General features: G+C 31.3%; 2 protein-coding genes across 9 annotated transcripts in view; one reads left to right on the forward strand and one right to left on the reverse strand.

The window, feature by feature from the left end:
* LOC142334444 (uncharacterized) overlaps window positions 1–21,230 on the reverse strand; it is a 593,558-nt gene that overhangs the window by 121,016 nt on the left and 451,312 nt on the right. The gene's annotated exons all lie outside the window — the stretch shown is intronic.
* The window catches only part of LOC142334442 (CDK2-associated and cullin domain-containing protein 1-like), a 66,691-nt gene that overhangs the window by 16,755 nt on the left and 28,706 nt on the right, over window positions 1–21,230 (forward strand). For all 4 annotated transcript variants that reach the window (XM_075382439.1, XM_075382437.1, XM_075382438.1 and 1 more), the window contains 2 exons: window positions 11,571–11,657; window positions 15,841–15,943. In XM_075382439.1, the coding sequence (XP_075238554.1) occupies window positions 11,571–11,657; window positions 15,841–15,943 (190 nt within the window). The remainder of the gene's footprint in view (window positions 1–11,570; window positions 11,658–15,840; window positions 15,944–21,230) is intronic.

Consider the following 21,230-nt stretch of genomic DNA (forward strand, 5'->3'; position numbering starts at 1 on the left):
TTGAAGTTTTCAACTTTTCTGGTCTGGGCAACCATTTCAAAGTATTTTATTTAACCTCTTAAGAGTTAATCAAAATATTTCCTTAAATTTCCTTTATACCCCTTTGTTTAACATAACATATCACAAAATTGTTTGTTTCATAATATACAAATTGAGTAACTGCTATTGCATAACAGTGTAAGGTTATTCCGAAAGTAAATACATTTCCGAGAAGAAATTTTGCTTAAACATTGAGACTGCACACCTGTTTGAGAGAAATTATCTTTGTAAAAAAGTATCCATTTAATAGCAAAGTATCTTAAAATGATGTTCAGAAATGCATTGATAAAGTTTGAAAATTTGGGTTTTTTTACTAAGTTTTTTTAAAATGAAGTCAAAGAATAAACATGACATAAAACTTATATTTTACCATATTTGAAATAGTTAGTTTTGTTTTTTTCCTTGGAATTGCAGTATATCATGGGTAGTTAAGTTTATACTTTATTTTATTTTTTTTTAGGATGTATTATTCTTTTGAAATTAAATTAGGAGTAAAGCAAGGAGATGGTTTATCACCAATTTTTTTTTACTGTCATAAAGAAATTATAAGAGGGAATTTGAATACACCACCAAATAAAATTTGGTCCAAAATTGAAAGGCCATGGCTGTTGCTTTTTCTGCTATTGGTGGCTGCCCTCTGGCAATGATCTATGCTCACCAACTGTGGTTGGAGGATACTGGGGAAATAAAACACTAGGGTGGATAAAAACTAGCACTGCTGCCTTGCAGTTTTGCAGTTGGCTCTTCAAAGACTAGGGGAAGAAAACCTGTATAAAAAATTACCTGTTACTCCTGGTTGAGGGTTCAGAGATTATTCTTTACCACTAAAAACTTGATCAGAAACCCTCGAAACAAGGACAGGGAAAATTGGGATAAACTAAAATGGAAACGTACACTTTTTTATGGCTCCATGGAATATTCAAGGAATTAGTAATAAATGTGCGAGATTGTTTCAGGAGTTGGATAAAATGTCAGTGGATGTATGTTTTCTCATGGAGACAAAAAGAAGAAGGGGAAGGAAAATGAAATAATTAGAAAGTATATTAATTTCTACAGTAGGGTTAGTCAGAGATTAAAAAACATTCTAAAGACTGGAAAGAAATTGACGAAAGGATAATACTGGTGGAGCTTAACATATATGGACATTATTAATAGTATGAGTGTTTGCTCCAAATGTAGATGTAGGCAAATTGACTAAAGAAAGGTTTTATGAAAATTTGATGAAAGTTCTCATATATATTATTAATATTAATCCTATTTACTCTTGGGAATTTTAATGAAAGGACAGGAAGAGATAGTAACAGCTTGATTGTTGAACAATATGGTTAGGAATGTGTAAATGATAATGGCAGGTAATTAATTGATATATGTAGAGGACTTTCTTTAACAATTTTTAATAGGTCTTCCCTCATAAAGAAATACACAAGTTCACATGGATTTGACCAGTGAAGATCTTCAGATCAATTATATTCACCATCAGAATTCCACTTAAAGGAAATGGATGTTAACAATCTATAGAGGGGTGTGGGGTGGTTCTTCAGATAACTGTGTTTTTTAAATATAAAAAGCAGGAGAGTTGGTGGCTAAGTAATCTGGTGAATGAGATGTTACCTGTGGTAAGTGATTCAATTTGGATAGTTTGAAGGATAAGTAGGTGGATTCTTATACAAACTCAGACTAACTAATGAGCTAGAGAAGGTGAAAGAAGAAAGTGCATTTATCAACAAATAAATGTACTCTGTTTATTGCTGTTTATCACTCATACTGTATAAAATATATGGGTCAATCCATTTGAAGTGACCCGAGGGTGGTTGCTTGAACAATTAAAAAAATAAGTTGAAACTTTGAAACTTACCCACCTGTTTCCTACATGTTTCAGGACCTTAAAACTACTTTTTTTTAAATTTTTTATTTAAGCAGTTTACCTGAGGTGGCCATTTTTTTATAGTGTGTACACCTATTTTTGTGATTATAACAGTTTACGGAAAAAATCATAACTAAAAAAACTGTTGGTCCTGGAAGGATGAAACAAAAAACAATTTATTCATATTTTCGGAGAGTAAAAGATTGGTGCAGTGGTTTATTTATCTATCTCTCTTCTTTCTATGAGAAAATATCCAATAAAGTTGAACATGAAAAACACTGAAATTCCTCTTTTGGTAATTTTTTCGAAGAGGTAGGAATGGCGTACAGTTTGAATTATTTTTTATATGTAGGTGTGTATTAGCAGTTTTACCATAAATAATATTAATGGTGATATTCGTACCCCTAAATTTTTATGAATTTTTAAAACAAATTTTATAAAAAAAATTCAAATTGTGGCTTCAAATACCTCTGATGGGACTGGGGATAAAAATCTCAAATTTGCACAACTTACAGTGTTTTTGTAGATGTTTACGACAAATAAAGAAGTCTCTTTTATATTGTACTAATAAAAAAAATTATAATGACCCAAAAATCATAAAAAACCTGTTAAAAGCGATATCATTTTGACTTGCTAATTAAGTGCTCCACGGGGGTTTCTTGTTTCTGGCACTTTAATATTTTTATACTTATTACTGTAGTTAAAGTAGATTTGTTTGAACATTAAACTGCAGAGTTAGTGTTAATGTTATAACACCATTAGTGTTAATGTTATAACACCATTAGTGTTATAACAGGCACCTGAAGTTATTTCCAGCTATCAGGAAAATTCATTTTGCAACATTCTCATTTATGCTTATTGTCCCATTTAGCTTTGCAGTTACAGACTGGTCAGTCTGACATTAATCAGTGACCTGTTCACATCTTTACTGAGTTTCTCATTCATCCTGTGCTTGAAAGTGTTTATTAAATAAATAAGTTTTACTCAATAACATTATATTTGCAAATTTTAAAATCAGTTAAATTTTTTCATTATTTTCAAGTAATTTCACATAAAATAATGGAAGAACAATGGTTCCATAGGAATTTTTGTGAATGAACAGTGTCATAAAACAGTATATGGCACAGTGCCAAAAGAACTCATTAAAATTTGTGAATTTAGTGATGAAAACCAACAACTTAAGAGAAATAACATAAGAAGAAGCTCAAAAGAACACATTTTTCCAAATTTAAATTTAGTTTCTGGAAAGTCTCTTTGTGTTCTATTACAAAAGTATTTTTTCTCAGCAGAACAAAGAATTATATGAAACCAACAGCAATTTTGCCCTACATCACAATATTGAACAATTGGATGCTGCTTGTAGCATTCTGGGTATATCACCACCTCCATCAAAATTAATTAAAAATTAAGGTACTAGAAGCTACCACAAGTATATTCCTGTGTCAGAAGGCATTGTAAGATATTACTTTACTTCAGACTCCAAGGACTATGAAGACCATCCTGTGTCAAGTATTGTACCACTTTCACTTAGAAAAAGACTATTGCTTGTGTGTATGACGATCAGTGGTAGACAGGAGAAGTGGTAGATATAGCCTCCAAAATGATGTGCAGGTTCATTTTTTCCACCCAGCTGGACCACATACATCATTTTAAAAGTCTTAATGAAACTTTTGAAATGTGGATACCGATCTGCAAAGTCCTGAGAGAGTTGATACCATTTGAATTAACTACATTGACGGTTAACGCTGTTGTTAACCACACTAAATTATAAACTTTCATTGCTAAAAAAAAAAAAAAAAGGTTATTTCATTGAAGAAAAATTAAAATTTTGCTACAATTTATTTTTTATTCAATAGTGTTTACAAAATAAACCAATATAAAAATAAATTCTTGAAAAAAGATGTATGTAGTTTACTCATTGAAATCTCAGTTAGGGTAAGCTTTACAAGCATTTTTGAATCAAAATTGTATTAGTTTACTGGTACTGGTTAAGCTATTAAATTACAACCAAAATATTTTAAAATATTGAAAATACCACCTTCAACAATATAGGGGCTAAATATAAAAAATGTAAAGTGCAAAGAAGACAAGAAACCCGTTTGATGCACTTATTTAGCGAGTCAAAATGTTGTATCGCCTTAAACAGGGTTTTCATGACTAGTATAATACACAAGAAACATTTTTGTTTGCCATAAACATTTACAAAAACACTGCAAGTTGTGCAAATTTGAGATTTTTATCACCAGTCCCATCAAAATTATTTGAAGCCAAAATTTTAATTTTTAAAAAAATATTAGTTTTAAAAAATTTATAAAAATTTAGGCTTAAGTATCTCACTATTAATATTATTCATGGTAAAACTACCAACATACACCTACATATAAAAAAAAATTCATACTGTGAATGCCATCCCTGCCTCTTGAAAAAAATGACCAAAAGTGAAATTTCACTTTTTTTCATGTTCAACTTTATTGGTAATTTTCTCATACAAAAAAGAGTGATAGGTGGTAAATAAACCACTGGACCAGTCTTTTGCTTTGAGAAAATATGAATAAATTGCTTTTTGTTTCATCCTTCCAGGACCAATAGCTTTTTAGTTATGATTTTTTCCGTAAACCCTTAGAATCACAAAAATAGGTGTGCACACCATAACAAAAATGGCCACCACAGGTAAACTGCTTAAACAAAAAATTTAAAAGAATAGTTTTAAGGTCCTGAAACATGTAGATAGGAAAGAAGTGGGCAAGTTTAATTTTTTTTGAATTGGTCAAGCAACCAGCTTATGTTTTTTGGGAAACTTTAAATGGATTGACCATATGCACAAGAAACATTAAGAGGTGGAGAAGAAAGTACAGAGGGATGAGAATAAACACTGGAAACGATTCCCTGTATACACTGTTCTTTGCAGACAATCAGGTGGTGTTGGTGAATGATGCTGAGGATATCTTGTATATACTAAGGAAATTAAAGAGAGTAACACTTTAAATGGAACATGAAAATTAATTTAAGGAAACTGAATACGTTGTAATGGGCGAGTGAGGAGAATTGCAGATGCAGAAAGGCGGTAAAATTGAGACAAGATTAGGTACCTGAAAACACTTATTTCTAAAAATGGAGAATGTGAAGTTGATATCAGAGCTAGGATTTGTCAGAGGAGCGGCGATTTGGAAATTAAAGAGTTTGACTCTGTCAAGTGATATTCATCAAATATAACATCTGTTAAGCTTCATCAAATATGCTTTGGAAATGGGATTTTTTCTGTAGAATGTGCTGACTTTCAAAACCAAACTTTCAAAAAGTTAGATAAAATGGTTTTAAATTATCCCTTTCAATGTCCTGTTGCAAGAAGAAAGAGAAAACCCAGAAAGATGAGAGAAGTGATGCAAAGAGCAATGGAAGAGAGAGTGATGCAAAGGGCAATGGAGGGTGACTGGTTGAACAGGAAAGTATGGAGATCGAGATGCAGAATGTGGAACAATCTGTAGGAATCCCGCTTAAGTGAAGTAAGTAAATTGAAAATAATTAGATTTAACTGCCAAACCTTTTCTAATGATATTGTAATTTTCTCAGAGAATCTAAAAACACAGCAGTAAAACACATAAATCACCTAAATGAAATTGCAAAGTAGGCTAATAATTTTTTTCAGAAAGTCAGAATTCATAACTTAGTTCCCTAATATAAAATATGGAAAATAAAGTCAATACATTTAAATATCTGGGAGAAATAATCCAAACCAATGGTTTAGATAAAGAAGCAAACAAACAAGATCAAGAAGAATGGAAGTGGGCCATCAACTTAAAAAGATATTTAACACAAAAATAACATCTCAATAAAAGCTAAAATCAGACATTACAATACAGTAATCAAATCAGAAGAAATGTTTCAGTTTACATCTTCAGTTTGAAATCAACAATCAGCTTGTCATTTTAGTGACATAAACACCAAAAAAAAATTAAACTTTTGAGAAAAATCCTTGGACCATTAAAAAAAAAGTTGTAAACGAATTAAAATTCAGAAGTAACATTTATCTTCACAAATACTTTGAAATTGAAAAACTGTCAGGTTGCATCAGAAAAAGAAGAACCAAATTCTTCAACTTCTGTGTGAGAATGAATAATAGGATTTCAAAATGTTATATTATAGATTGTTAGTTGATTGTGTTCACTATGACTTGGTTTTGTAGCTGTTTTAGGTCTTCTGGAGTGTTTTATTAGTCTTTTTTGGTATTAATTTGCGTAGAATAGGTCATCTAGGCTAGTTTGGTGTATAGTTTAAATTCCCTTTGAACTGTGCACCTGGGATGAAACCAACATTTATTTCTGTGTTTTGTTGTATATTTGTTTGTTTTTTGTTGTTTAGTGTTGCTTCAGTTTCTGATATTTATATATTTTTAAGTTAGCTGTTATTTTATTTTTAACAGCCATTGTTGTTAGCAACCATCTTTATTTGAATATAACCTGCTATTGATCAACGTCATCGGTGTATGTCCTTGTTATTGGCCAATTGTTTTTGTGTTTATGTTTATAGTTTGTTTTGCAAACATTGTTTTTGTTTGTTTTGTGTTTAGTGTTAATTAATTACCACTGTTTAGGTTATTACTTTTGTTGTGTTTATATGATTTTGGAAATGTCTGAAACTGAAGTAAAAAAGGGTAAGTCCAAGCGAGCAAAACCTCGTGAAGAGATTACAGAGACGATTGAGGTTAGGCTCGATGACTCTTTATTCACTTTTGGGAATGAGGGGTTGCAAACAGGTGCTTCCAGTTCTTCGCCGGCTGGGAAGAGTACTGATCAATTAATGATTGAGAAGTTTTCTGAAGGTAATGGGAAGACTGGAGGTTCGGTACTGTTAGTGCGGGCGTTTGAAGAGAAGTACAACTTCCTGATTCAATGTTGTCATTGTCTGTGTGGATGTTCAGAACTTGAGGTGTAATTTTGGTTACTTTGAGATTTTACACAAATTACTAGACGATTTACTACCTGATGATAGTGAAGCTGGAGAATCCGCATACCACCTGGGTCTTGTGAGAGGTTGCTCAGTTACGCGGGGGTGCAGTGTCCTTGAAGATCACCGAGGCTGAGGTAAGGGGTAAGGCCCCAGGCTTTGATGGAATAACGGCAGAGCTTCTTGTTCACCGGTTGGGGTGATTGTGTGAGAGAGAATGTCACATGTGTATTTAATAAATTGTTTGGAGCATACTTCCCTGTGTGTTGGAAGAAGAGGATTGTGAAATTTCCGTTTAAAGATGGTGACAAGGATCCTGCTGTTAGTTCGTCGTATAGACCTCTGACGTTACTTCTGGTTATTGGCAAGATCTTTGAAAAGGTTCTGTATCTGTGTATAAATGAGAGGTTAACCTTGCAAAGATTGTTGATGGGGAATCAGTACGGGTTTCGTCCCGGAAGGGTATGGAGGATGCCATATTCCATGTGATGAGAGTGATACCAACCAGTGGGGCGGAATATGTCCTGGGGATTTTCCTGGACATTTCCGGAGCATTCAATAATCTACAGTAGCCTTCTGCTATTTACCAACTCTAAAAATGAGAATGTACTGTTAGTGAATTCCAAGTTATGCAAAGTTACTTAAGTCATTGGGATGTGCTGCTCCGTGAGGATGGCCATGAGTTTGGCAAGACGCTGGATAAGGGATGTCCCCAGGGCAGCGTATTGGGTCCATTACTGTGGATGGTGGAGTTTGATTCTCTCCTGTGGCTGAGGTTGCCCAGCAGGTGTCGCATCATGGCTTATGCTGACAGAGGGCTCCTGCTGGTTAAAAGAAGCTAGCGGAGGGAGGTTGAGCTCCGAGCCACTCGGGCTTACAGGATGCTTGAGCTGTAGGGGTCATCAATACAAGATGTCATTTAGCCCAGGAAAGACCATGATGATGTTCCTCAAAGGCCGTTTGGCAGTTAGTCGGCGAGTCCGTGTTTTGATGGCAGTCCAGCGTATAAAGTACGTTCAGGTTCAAAAGTACCGCAGGGTGTTTCTAGATGAGAAACTGCAATTTATGAAACACCTTCAATACGTCACAGAGAGGGCCTGCAATGCCTTCTTTGGTATTCAACATGTGGTCAATCTTGATTGGGTTCTTAACTTTAAGATCATGAGCATCCTGTATAAAGGCGTGTGCAAGGCTATTATGCTGTACACGGCACCTGTTTGGGCAAACAGGCTAATATATAAAAGTTTTCAGGACATATTATTAAGGGCTCAACGCCTAATATTGTTAACGGTAACTGGTGGTTACTGTACTATTTCACAGGGGGCAGTCTTGATGATTGCAGGCGTGAAACTGATAGACTTGATTGCGTCTGAGAAGCAGCAGCAATATGTTGCTAAAAAGTCCGGTGAGTTAACTTTGGATAAGTTCGAGAAATTGAACAACATGGCATATGCGTGATCTCTCTCCAAATGTTGTTGGTTTGCGGGACGCCTCTTGAGTGCACCCTAATAAATATGCGATGCAATTTCTTTCCGGCCATGGTGCTTTTATGGACACACTGCAGAAATTCGGTGTGGTATATTCTAGGATGTGTTCTCAGTGTGGATAATTGGATGACACCTACAATCTTCTTTACGAGTGCTTGAAATACAAGTTAATGCGTATGGAGACATCTGTTTGCTTGATTTTATCAGATCAGCATTGGATCTCCGGATAAACTTGAGGAGCCAAGCCGAATGGGCAATAGTGGAGAGTTTTGTAGTATACTTAGCAAAGGAAAGGATTGCTGAGGGGATCTAGAGCTCTGCTTGGATTTCTCTTTTATTCTATTTTTGTTGATGTGTTGTTTTATAAATTATTTATTTGTTGTTATTTTTGTCCTTGTTTTGTTTTGTTTCAATGTTACTGTGTTGTTATTGTTCCATGTAATATTTCATGTTTCGTGTTTTGTCTTGAACTCACTTTTACCTTCTACGGGTAGCTATTCAATTCCTTTGTTAGTTAGGTATTTTCAGTCTTGCTTAAGACTCAGTGAGAAGTGTGAGATTGTTTTGAGTTTAATAATTAGTAGTACATCGATGGGAATGTCACTTGTGGCAATTGCATTGGTGGCATCCTGGCTGAGGTGGACTGGAATTTGTCAAAAGCCGAGGTTTCGAAGATGACCTCCAGTAAAGCCCATAAGGGCTTGGAACGGAGGGGGTGGCAGAGGGTGTCTTTCCCTATGAGGTCAGGATGAAGAAATAATAAAAGGTAGAACAAAGTTCAGAAAACTCATACAAGATTTCAAGGAATTCCAAGAGGAGAAAAAAGGAACCAAGAATGTTTGTCAGAAAAAGAAAACAAAAACAAACTGAAAGAATGAACTATTGGAAGATCAGAAAAGAATATATCCAGAAGAAAAGGAAATGAATGCAGAATGTTGCCTGAACCTGATGTATAACTGCAAATGCTGGGACAACATTTTTTATTTCTCAAAAATATAACTTCAATTAAAAAATTAACTTAAAAAACCCTAACACTGAAAATAAATACAAACTCCATAGAATAAAATACCTAATAAAAATTTACATGCATTATAAACTTAAAGCCAAATAAAAAACAAAGATCAAATTTTAAATAAAATTATTTATAAGGGTTCTCAAATGCATAAAACCTTAACTGTAAATTTAATTACAACCACTAAGAAAAGCATTTCCAACCTAAGTGAACAAATGAAGCTGCCCCTAACTTCAAATTGTTAATTTATAATGAAAAAGAAAAGCAAAAAGGCTCAAATGCATAAAACCTCTACTGTAAATTAAATAACCAATCAAAAAAGGATTCAAGTTAACTAAGTGAAAGAAAAATATATAAACAAATAATTAACTAAGATTTATAATAATAAATTTGTTTTTAACAATTAAATTAGTAAATAGTAAACTAACACATATAATTCTTTATGAACTGAATTTTAAAAATAAAATTAAACCATAATGATTTTTATTTTAATAATTATATATTTTTAAATAGACATATAATTACTTTTTTTAGGTTTATTAACTTGCAAAGATTACTTTATAATATACCCTTGTTTAAATTAAGTCTTATTTAATTAATTAAAATTGTATTTAGATTAACCCATTATCTAGTAACTATTTCATTTTAAGTTTTAATTTATTATAATTATTTTATCAATGCATTTAATTAAATTTATTTTATAAGATTATTTTTACAAAAACTGTTTTGCATTAAATAAAAAAAATTATTTATATTGTTTCCTTGTTTTTATAACATAAAACAACTAAATGTTATACAATAATTTTTTTGAATTTTATATAATCTATAGATTAAACTTTAACATATAATAAATATTATAATAAAGGGAAAAATAATCATATTATAATGATTCTCTTCACCTTTCCGGTGAAGAGAATGTATTTCTGTTGAAGGAAACAATATAGAAAAATAAGGTAATTTATTTGTAATTTTATCTAATATTAATAAAGCAATGTAAACAAATTCCGGTTTATATATTTTAATGACCCTCACATAATATCATCTCATTATCTCTTAGAGCACTCTCAAAAAGTCAGAATGAATTTTCAAGATTTAAAAATGTTCAGAAAGATTCAAATATGTAAAATATATATTTTAGAAAATATATATAAGTAATATGTTACCTTATTATATTTATGAATCTTTGCTAAAAAGAAACACTCATCTTAAAAAGTAACAATATCCATCTCTATCAAATCATATAAATGTTTTCTTATAACGTGACACAATGCTTTGGCTTGCAAGAAAGTATCTTAATATGTTTCCTTTACCATTTTTAATAAATTACCGAATCATTTAAAAAACGTTTAATCACCAATTTGTTTAAAATACAATTAAAATGTTTCTCTTTACAGAAACAATGTTACTCCGTTTATGAATTTTAAAATAATATTAATTAAAATATTTTAAAAGAAAGCTTTTAATTTTCTGCAAGCTGTTGAATACATATAAATATTGTCACATATTCACGGTTTGGCAAGGATTTTGAGAGATAGCATATGTAAAAACTCTTAAAAATATCATTTATCTGCTCGTAAATAACTTACAATGTACAAAATAGGTCACAATTATAAATATCAAAATGCAATTCTGATTTTACTACACACCTTATAAGAGTTAATATAAATTAATTCAAAATTAACAATAGATTATTACATTATGATAATTATCACAAAATTAGCAATTCACTTTAAGCGAGAATTACTTGATTTCTGTTGTTCATGCCTTCTACTCTTTTATAGAAATAATTTCTTTGTTGTTTCTTTAAAATTTTTTATTCCTCATTTTCTTTTCTGTTCTTCTGGAAGATTCTCCTCTAACCATTACAATACATACTCAAATAAATTATCAAAACCTTTTGATAATGAATTAGTTTTTTTTTATATCTCATATCTTCATGTATTACTTACCTTTGCATTATTTAATGTTTATATTTTAAATAATTAATATTTAATACTTTATTATCATCCTGTATATTATTTTCCTATTAAAAAAAAATAATAATCAGACGGATTTCTTTTAAAAATATTTTTTATTTTAGTGTTCCCAGTATTCGATTTTGCAGAATGTGGTAAATATTATAGGAAGAAAATAATTTGATTGTAAATGAGTTGAAGTTATTTAATTTCAGAATTAAATAATAAAATAAGGCTGTTTTTAAGGATACTTTTTCAATATGTTATAGGTGGTTGAAACTGTATGTGCCCTCAATCGTGCGTTAGATGCTTACTTACCCTCAATTCAACAAATATATTCTGTCTGTGGTTATATGGTCAGTATATTAGTTTTAATTAGATATTTTACCATATCTGTTATGAAGATGAGATTATCAAGTTTCATGCTGGATGTACAAAAAAAGAATATCTGGGTTTTAATTTGTTATATCTCTTGGATGTTGTGTACAGTTTTGATTTAAGGGTAAAATTAAAAAGCAAAAGGGACAGTTTTAGTTGCAGGCATGGCCATAGATTGATTCCATATCTTACCGCATGACTGCACCACTGGCAAAGATGGTGACTCTTGAACAGAAAGCCTTCTGTGTTTTGTGGTTTGCTAAATGTGATAATGTAGTTACAGTTTGATATGTATTCTGTAGAAAGTTTAATTGTGATCCTCCAAGTGGACAAAATTCATCAATAATTGATTTGAAACTACCAGATGTCTGTGTAAAGAGAAAAGTTTAAGTTTAAGATTATTTTGAGTGAGTCATGAAGTCTTTCCTTTATAGGCTTAAAAAATGTATTAGTAAAGTCAGTCATGAACTTTTGTGCCAGTGATGTTAGTGTAGAATATTTTAAGGAAACATTACATATGTGTTCATAGAGTTTACAGGTCTTAAAGCCTACTCACTACACTATGTGTGTTGACTTCACAATCAAAATGTCACGCATGAAGACGATGATGACTTTATTGATCATATTGTGTTAAGTGACAAGTTCACATTTCATCTTAGTGGAAAAGTTAATGCGCATAATATACATATCTGGGGGTTAGAAAATGCCCTTGAACTCCTACAATGCCAAAGGACTCCAAAAAATTAAATATTTTCTTTCAGATATCTCGTTGGTAAGATTACAGGCTATTCTTTTTTGCTAAAGCAAGCGTAACAGGATTTGTTTTTTTCAGTTATGCTCTTTGCTTAACTGAAAGGTGCATTAGAGAATTTTTTAGGCAGCAAGATGATACACCTCATCATTGGCATATGTCTGTAGAGATATGAAGCTTTTCCCATTCACTGGATCGGTCAGCTGGAACCAATGATAGAACTCATTTGCAGTGGCCTCCAGCCAAGGTCACCTAATCTCTTCATATGATTTTTTCCTTATGAGTTTTATAAAGGATCTAGTTATGTGCCTCTACTACTGATCTACCTGATTTGATGCCCGGGTTTGAAGCAGATGTCGCTTCCTTTATTCCAGACATGACATTTAAAGTAAGGGATGAACTTTCCTATTGTTTGGACATGTGCTGTGTGATGAAAGGTGCTCACATTGAATACTTACAGGGAAAAATTGTAAGAGTTATTCTTTTATGTAATTCATTATTATAAGTCAAATTTAAGAGGATTAAGTAGCTTTAAAACCCTGACATTCTTTTTTGATCACCTTTATATGTATATCTGTAAATTGAAACTCATACCTAATTCTATTACAAAAATGTAGTAGTACTGAGGTTTTATTCAATTTTGATCAATCATTTGTAAATTCCATAAAAGAATTTGCCTTAATTTGTCTGCTTACAATGATACGAGGGTTATTTTTTTTTTCAAGGTCCGATCGGTAACGAAATTACAGTCACAGTGAAAATAAAAAAGTTTTTATTTGTAACATAGAACGGAGCCGCCTGTGTTTTCAGCCATGTTTCTAGACTGGTCTGCAGCTCGATGTCTGTACCAAAATGTTGTTCTCCTAGCCAGCGTTTCATGCGAGCAAAGAGGTGAAAATCGGATGGAGCCAAGTCCGGGCTGTATGGTGGGTGATCAAACACTTCCCAACGAAAATGCTGCAGGAGCTTCTTTATTACAGCTGCAGTGTGCGACCAAGCATTGTCATGGAGAAAGACAATGCCTGATGACAACATTACTCTCCACTTATTCTGAATTGCCGTTCGTAGACGTTGAAGAGTCACGCAGTATGAGGCTGCAGTGATGATCGTGCCACGTTCCATGAACAGAACCAATTGACACCAAGAGAACTCCATTCCGGTCCCAGAACACAGTAGCAATACACATTCTGTTGGAGAAGGTTCGTTTGAACTTGTTTGGTTTACTGGGAGTATGAGAATGCATCCGCTGTTTGGATTGTTCTTTTCTTTCTTCAGTTTCAAAATGGACCCATGTCTCGTCCCCTGTGACAATTTTGTTTAAAAAAAATCTTTTCCTTCATTGTGGTAGCGCTGGAGAAACGTTAGAGAGGCGTCCATTCTCATTGTTTTGTGATGGTCGGACAGCAACTTGGGAACCCATGTTGCACACAGTTTGCGGTACTGAAGTCTTTCGCTCACAATGGTGTAGAGAGCTGACCTTGAAATTTCAGGAAACGAATCACTTAATACAGAAATTGTGAACCGACGATTTTCTCGAATTGCCTCATCCACTAGCTCAACGAGATCATCGGTTGACACTGGCTTCCTTCCCTGACCGCCTGCATCATGAACATCTGTACGTTCTGCTTTAAAGTTCTTGCACCATTGTCGCACTTTGCTATCACTCATTGAAGTTTTACTGTACATATTACTTATTTGTTGATGAATTTCAGCTGCATTACACCCCTCACACTGAAGAAATTGAATTACCGCACGCACTTCACACTTGGCGGGAGATGCTATTGTTGTAGACATGTTTTACGTGCTAGCTGCATGTTCAGAACTAAACGAAGTGATGCGGCGTGATTGTAGGCCATACTAGAGACACTGCACAACACATATGCTCAAAGGTTCATCCAATTTTTGCCCGATCGGACCTTGAAAAAAATTATTTAACCCATGTCAGTACTTAGCATTTTGTTCATAAAGCCTTTAAGAAAAACTATATAATACTTTTGAAGTTTCCACAGTCAAAATTGTTGTAAATTCTGTTCCTATCCAATTAACAAAATTTGTACTTCATTTTATTTCAGGTATCATATCAGAAAATTATTACCGATTAGATGGGCAAAAATTACTCAGTTATAATGGGAATTTCAAAAATGTCTGCATAGTTTCTATTGCAGAATATAGAGAATGTAACAAAAAAATTTCTGGCTATTCATTTTTGGATTCTACATACTACCAAAAATGAACAATTAAATGTTTTATGGAAAAATGGTGATTTCCCCTTGTTTATCTTCTGAACACCATTTGAGTTTTGTCAATAATACTGGTTATTAATAATTTATAATAATTATTTTTAAATAAATAAAATGGCTGCCATTTTATAATATAAATAATGCTTCACATATTAGTTTATTTATAACATTAATTCTTCATTGCAAATCAGTTATTTAACAACTGATTTTTGGAGTCAATGATTTTGAGATTCAAATTCTAGTAAACGTTAGTTGCTTTCCATATAAAAACAACTAACCTTTACTAGGATTTGTACCTCAGAACCCTCAACTTCAAACATTGGCTGTTAAACATGAAAGAACTGCATAAAAATTGTATCATCAGTCCATTTATTTCATGGAGCCCACTGTGACAGGACACACATACCTTGACATGCTTGAGAACTATGTTATTCCCCAGATTCCTGCAGGCTTCAGTTTCAACAAGGTGGTGCTCCCTTACACTTTCATAGAGATGTTACCAAGATAATTAGGATTGTTTTCAACATTACCTTTGAAGCAAAGTGATATCATAGATGGAGATTATTTGGTTTAATGAGATGAAGAAACTGTAACTTCTATGCTTGCAAACAGAGCCACTTATGAACAGTGCAACAAGGAATTTGCAGTTCGTAACCAGTCTGCCTAATTGACTTTCCAGGACTGGTAGTGAATACATCTCGTACATAATTCACAGTCTAATCGTTAAATGAAATTTCTGAACGATTTCCATTTGGTGAAACCAAGCTTCCAGTTTCTCTTAAAGTAAGATCCCACTGATGAATAGACTTGGATGTAGGAAGATCAATATTCCATTCAGTTCATACATGCGTTGAACACACATAACTGATTGAAACTCTGCTAATGAAAGCATGCATTGGACCTGCATTCTATTGTGGGGTCCACATCTCGAGTCGGCTATCCTGCGTATATGTATTCCACTAACCCTGAGAATATACAGAACAAATCTTGGAGATATTTCCTGTCAATTTAGCCTACATTTAAGAGATTATTACAATGACTGGTTTTCAAATTGTAGGCCATTATTTTTGGATACCTTTAACTCTGTATATTTATAACTGTGTATAATTTCATTCTAATACTTTATTTAACTAATAAATGTAACCTATTTAAGAAAGTCTTTCATTTCAGAATAAGTTGTATAGTGAAGAAACTCCAGAAGCATCTTTACATAGCACATTATTAATCTGTTTTTGCCAGATTGTTTGTGATCATCGTTTGGATGCTATCATGAGTATGTATTAATTATTTTTTTCAATAGTATTTGTTATGATTACTAGCATTTGTTACCAGCAGATTTCATTTTAACTTTTTTTTACACAAAATAAATAAAATATTTATAGATTTTTATAATTATCATATTATACAAGGTGTGATATAAAAATAACAAAAATCTAATTATTTTGATGAGTATTTCTTTTCGATTGAGTTTATATTTTTCCACATGATGATGATTTTTCCACTGTTTATTATGTGTATCAATATTTTCAGCCACATTAGACATGTTCAAATTTGACAGCCAACTAAATAGGATAAATTTTATTACGAGTAATTATTTATATTATTTGAAAATGGTGCTGCAAAGGATTTGTATTAAAAATTGAGTAAAGTGCAGTGAGTTTGTGAGTAACAGTACTGTAATGAAAATTAAACTATGTGTAAGATTTTGTTAAGCAACGTAAATGATATTGTTAATTTTTTTAATATCTTTATTTAATGTGGTTTATAAAATGGATTCAGTCATGACTGAGGATGTGAGGTCCTGGAAAAGTGCTTTCAGAGTCATCGCTATTCAGAACTTTGAATAACAACTTTTCAGTAAAACAGGATTTCATAAAACATGATAAAATAAGGAAGGAACTATACAATTTCAGGGAAAATTATATTTCTTGTTTGTATTATTTATATTATTGTAACAGATCATAAGAATGATGAAACTCAGAAACACATTGCAATCGACCATCACGACAATGTAATAAAATATCCCTTGGACCTTTGTCTTTATCCACTAATAATAAAGCATTTCATTTCAATTGTAGGCACGTTATATTGGCCTTTATGTTCACGTACCGGAATCTGAGCAGCATGAAAAATTGTCTAATCCATTAATAGATCACTACTCAAGATTATACTTCAAACTCTGCAGGAGACCATTATTATTATCATGCAAATATTTTTGCAATGATTCAGTGAGTTTCCTTTTCAAAGTTGGCTTTATATTTGATCAGTTTCAAACATAAAATAAATCTGTAAGATTCTTGTAACTGTTTTGCTCCAAATGATTTCATTTGAAATAGGACATCGTCTAGAATTAGTAACTAATGTTCAGATAATGGATGTGTTCCCAAAATCAAATTTTAATGAAATCAGGATATTGAAATTGTTCAAGAAGTCAGGGGTATGATCATTCCATTTTTTGGCGTTGCAGTGGTTACGTATGTTAATCATGTTACCTATTATCTTCAAATTCAGAGAGTCAATTTTAAAGTGATAATTAAAAGCTGATTTGAGACCTAACATATTTCTCGAAAAGTGAACTCTATTTTGTGCTGAGCATATATGTTGTTTTTCAAATCTTTAAGAATGCTCTGGTGTAGATTCAGTCAACGATCATAAATTCTAGTAGCCGTAAAAGTTCTTCCTATCTGCGATCTAACTGACCTAGGAGTTACAAAAATATTAATACCCAATTGAAAGTTGAATCTATGCGGATTATGTGTAATGGCTTACAATGAACTTCTTAATTGAGTATAAAAAATCTACAGTGCTACTTTGCTCATGTGAGAATAAGTTCTCAGGGTTGTTGGCAGATTAAACGACTATGTTGTTACATTAAGTAAAAGAAGTTTTAGGTTATTTATATGTTGCTTTTTTTAATTTATAATTTTTTAGTAGTGAGATTGGTGAGGTTTGAACTATGAAAATATTCCAGATATCTTAAGAAAACCACAGCTAAAATTTTGTAACAATTAGTTCAACAATTTTCTTGGTTACCAGGAACAAACAAAAAGAATCTGTAGTTTAGTGAGATATACAGTTGTTAATAAAGTTTGGGAAATCTTATATTATTTTTTAACCATTATTAAACATAGAAAAATTATATTTGGCAAATGTCAAATGCAAATATCTTGAAACTATTTACTTTTTAGTGTGAAACTATTGTACCAAGAGGGCCTCCATGAGAAGAGGTAATTAAAAAATTTTAAATGGAAAGGGTAGGGTTGTAATACATAATTTTTTAAAGGGTATTTAAAAAAAAACATGACAAATAACTTCAGGTAACAACTCTAACCAAATTGTTAGTCATTTAATTTTTTTATTACTAGTTTCAAATGCATTCTACAGTACCTCTTAAATAACTGCTCAGCAGTTAAACACTAAACAAATAAGATGTAGCATATCCTACTCTCTTACCTTATAATAATCTATTTTCCTTGTATGTGACTACTACTTGATATACCAGAGGCTACTTTTGAAACTAGCTGTGGAAAATATTAAATGACCTTCATTTCGAGTAGTGCTATTGAAGTATTTAAGCTTGAAGCTTGAAGCTATTTATATCAAAATTGTTATTTTTCAATGTCTCTTAAATTGATGCATCACAATCCTATCCTTTTTATTTAAAGTTTTTGAGTTTCCTTTATCCTATGAGGGCTTGGGGATGTGATGGTAATTTCATACCAAAAAACATCACTTTGAAGAACGAGTAGATTTTATTTATTAATCATTTTTTAGTTTTATCACATAAATGTAACAGAAAAAATGATGTAGACATCACATGACTTCTGTGTACGCCTATTAAATTACATACACATATGTTTTAATGAAAGGTACATAAAATTTTATTTCTTTTATAAATTCTTATATTTTTTCATTTTTTAAAATTTATTGTTATTATTTAATTATTATTTATTGTAATTTTTTTTTACAACAATCTGAGGTTAATAATTATTAATAAATCATGGTAGAATTTAGAGCTAGTGTGTTCTGTATTCTTGATGAGATGGTAGATGATGAAATGAAGCAATGCTATATTCTTCTTGAATCGTTATATTTAATTTCTTGTCACCTTAACATTTTGATTGAATTACAATAGTTCCATTTAACTTAAGAATGTATGATACTTTAGTCATAATTGAACTTGAACATTATTAAGAAACTATGAGTCCCCTTGGACTGAAATGAAAACACCACTGCACTGTGTGGGATTCTTATGTAGAATGGTCATATTAGATTAAGTCGTCGGCCAGCACTAGTAGATGTTAGAGTGCAGTACCAACCAGCTCAACATGGAATGGAACAAATCATTATATTTTAATTAAAAAAAAAAAAAAAGATAGAAGTCAGATTCGAATCTAGTGCCTTCCCTTTGCAATAACCAAATATTTCATCGATTAAAATTTTATTTGGCTATAACTCTGGAACTGATTAAAAAAGTACCACTTAAGGTACATCGTTGAAAAGCTCTCAATGAGGGCTTATTACTGCAGTTAAGAAAAATCCAAAATTCAAATTGTTTGGATTTTGGGCTTTTTTAGACACTTTTGGTCCAGTCAATTGCAGTCAAAAGGGGAGGTGCACAACTAGATGTTACAACAGTCCTAAATCCAAAATTTCAATATTCTATAGCTAATTGTTTTTGAGTTATGTGAGATGCGTACATACTTATGTACAGACTTCATGTTGAAACTAATCAAATTGGATCCAGGGAAAGTCAAAATGGATATTTCCATTGAAATCTGAAAACAAAAATTTTTCTCGATCACAATTGTCCTTTACTTCATACAAGGAAGTAAAAAATAAAAGTGTATTTGGCTATTCATTTTGATGGTAAAAAGAACCAATGTTCTACATTAAAAAAAAGAAAATTGTTTCTCTCTTGTTCATCATTTTGTGCTTTTAAAAATAAATTTATGTGTTAAGATCAGATAGAGAAATTATTATAATTGGTACACATGGTTTACATCAACTTCTAATAAATAAAAATTTATGGTTTAAACATGTTCATTAATTTAAAAATTGTGATCTTTGTTATTGTCGCTATCTTTGTATTTGTTTGTTTTATCAAAGACTTTTGTAAGATAAAATGTTAAGTCTTTCATTATAAACAAAATTACATTTTATTTTTGGATTTTGATCAATAGCATTACTGCTTGAAAATTAATGATGTAATTTTCAGCTGGATTTCATTCTATTATTAATAAAAAGTTACTATAAGTATTACTTATAGTAATAAAACTATTACAATTAGAATAATTTAAAGTAATAAATACTAGAAGCTATTAATGATAATATTGAATATATTTATAGATTAATTATTAATATTAAATAAATAGTGAAATAAGTTAAATTAAATTTAGCAACAATAATAATATAGTTGCATGGTTGTCATATTGAGGATGGTATTGAATACTATTACTAGTTTCAGTAATCGGCTATCTTTATTCTAATAATTATTTTCATTGCCATCAATTTTTTTTAATATTATAGTATACTATCATATATCATTCAGAAATAGTTTTTTTACCTTTTTGAGATGTCTTTAGAAGAAATCCATTTCTATTAATTTGCTATTTCAGTTAAAATCAAAATTTATTGGTTTTAAAACTTTTACAGCATGAGTTCATATAAAATATTTGCAGTTAAAAAATAAAAATGTGATAATGAATTATTAGAAAAAACCTGTAGCGATTAAAAAGTATAAAATAAAAATATTTTTAACCTCAAATAAAGAAAATTAAAACAATGGAAAACAATCTTCTTTACTACATAATATTCCAGTGAACATGAATAGAAAACAATCGTAATGCATAATACTCCAATCGATATAAAGTTCAAAGTTTGTGTCTGTTTCAGAACAGATATGTATGTCTCATCTTTACCGCTAATTCAAATAGTGTAAATAAAATTATGTCATTAAAATCACTTTTATATTGCAAAAATATTTATAATACTTTATCTTTAGAAGTAAACAGAATTATAAATTGATGATGATTATATAATGTCTATTTTATATGTTTTTTAAACATGTTTTCAAAAAAGGCTGATTACATTTACTTCTGGCTTACAATTTAAAATATATCTGATGCAGTTAATTTAGGTTATGGTAAATTTTGTATTTCCATACCCCTTTGTTACATTGTAGACTTATAAAAATTGTATTTGGTAAACTCGGATCTCCATACCCCTTAAAATATGCATTGGTACAGCTGTCCCACCCTTTCTTTGATATAAATTTTAGATGACTTTCTCTTCAACTGATTTTAATTTCTCTAAATCTCATTGATTTCAAAACTCCAGCTTTAAGTTCTAATAATAAAAAAATAAATTTACGAGGGGCTTGTAACCTTTACCAAATTTGGCAATTAAGGAATACAAGATGGTTATTATATTGCTGTTTTTGTTTTTTTAAACTAAAATCACTTGTGTTGTATTGATTATTTATGCAGAAGCATTAATCGTAGTCCAGAGTTGTATGTTGCGCAATGTTTGGTCTTTGGTCAATGAACATAATAGTGCAG

Source organism: Lycorma delicatula, chromosome 1 (assembly GCF_047948215.1).
Source record: "Lycorma delicatula isolate Av1 chromosome 1, ASM4794821v1, whole genome shotgun sequence".
Taxonomy (NCBI): Eukaryota; Metazoa; Arthropoda; class Insecta; order Hemiptera; family Fulgoridae; genus Lycorma; species Lycorma delicatula.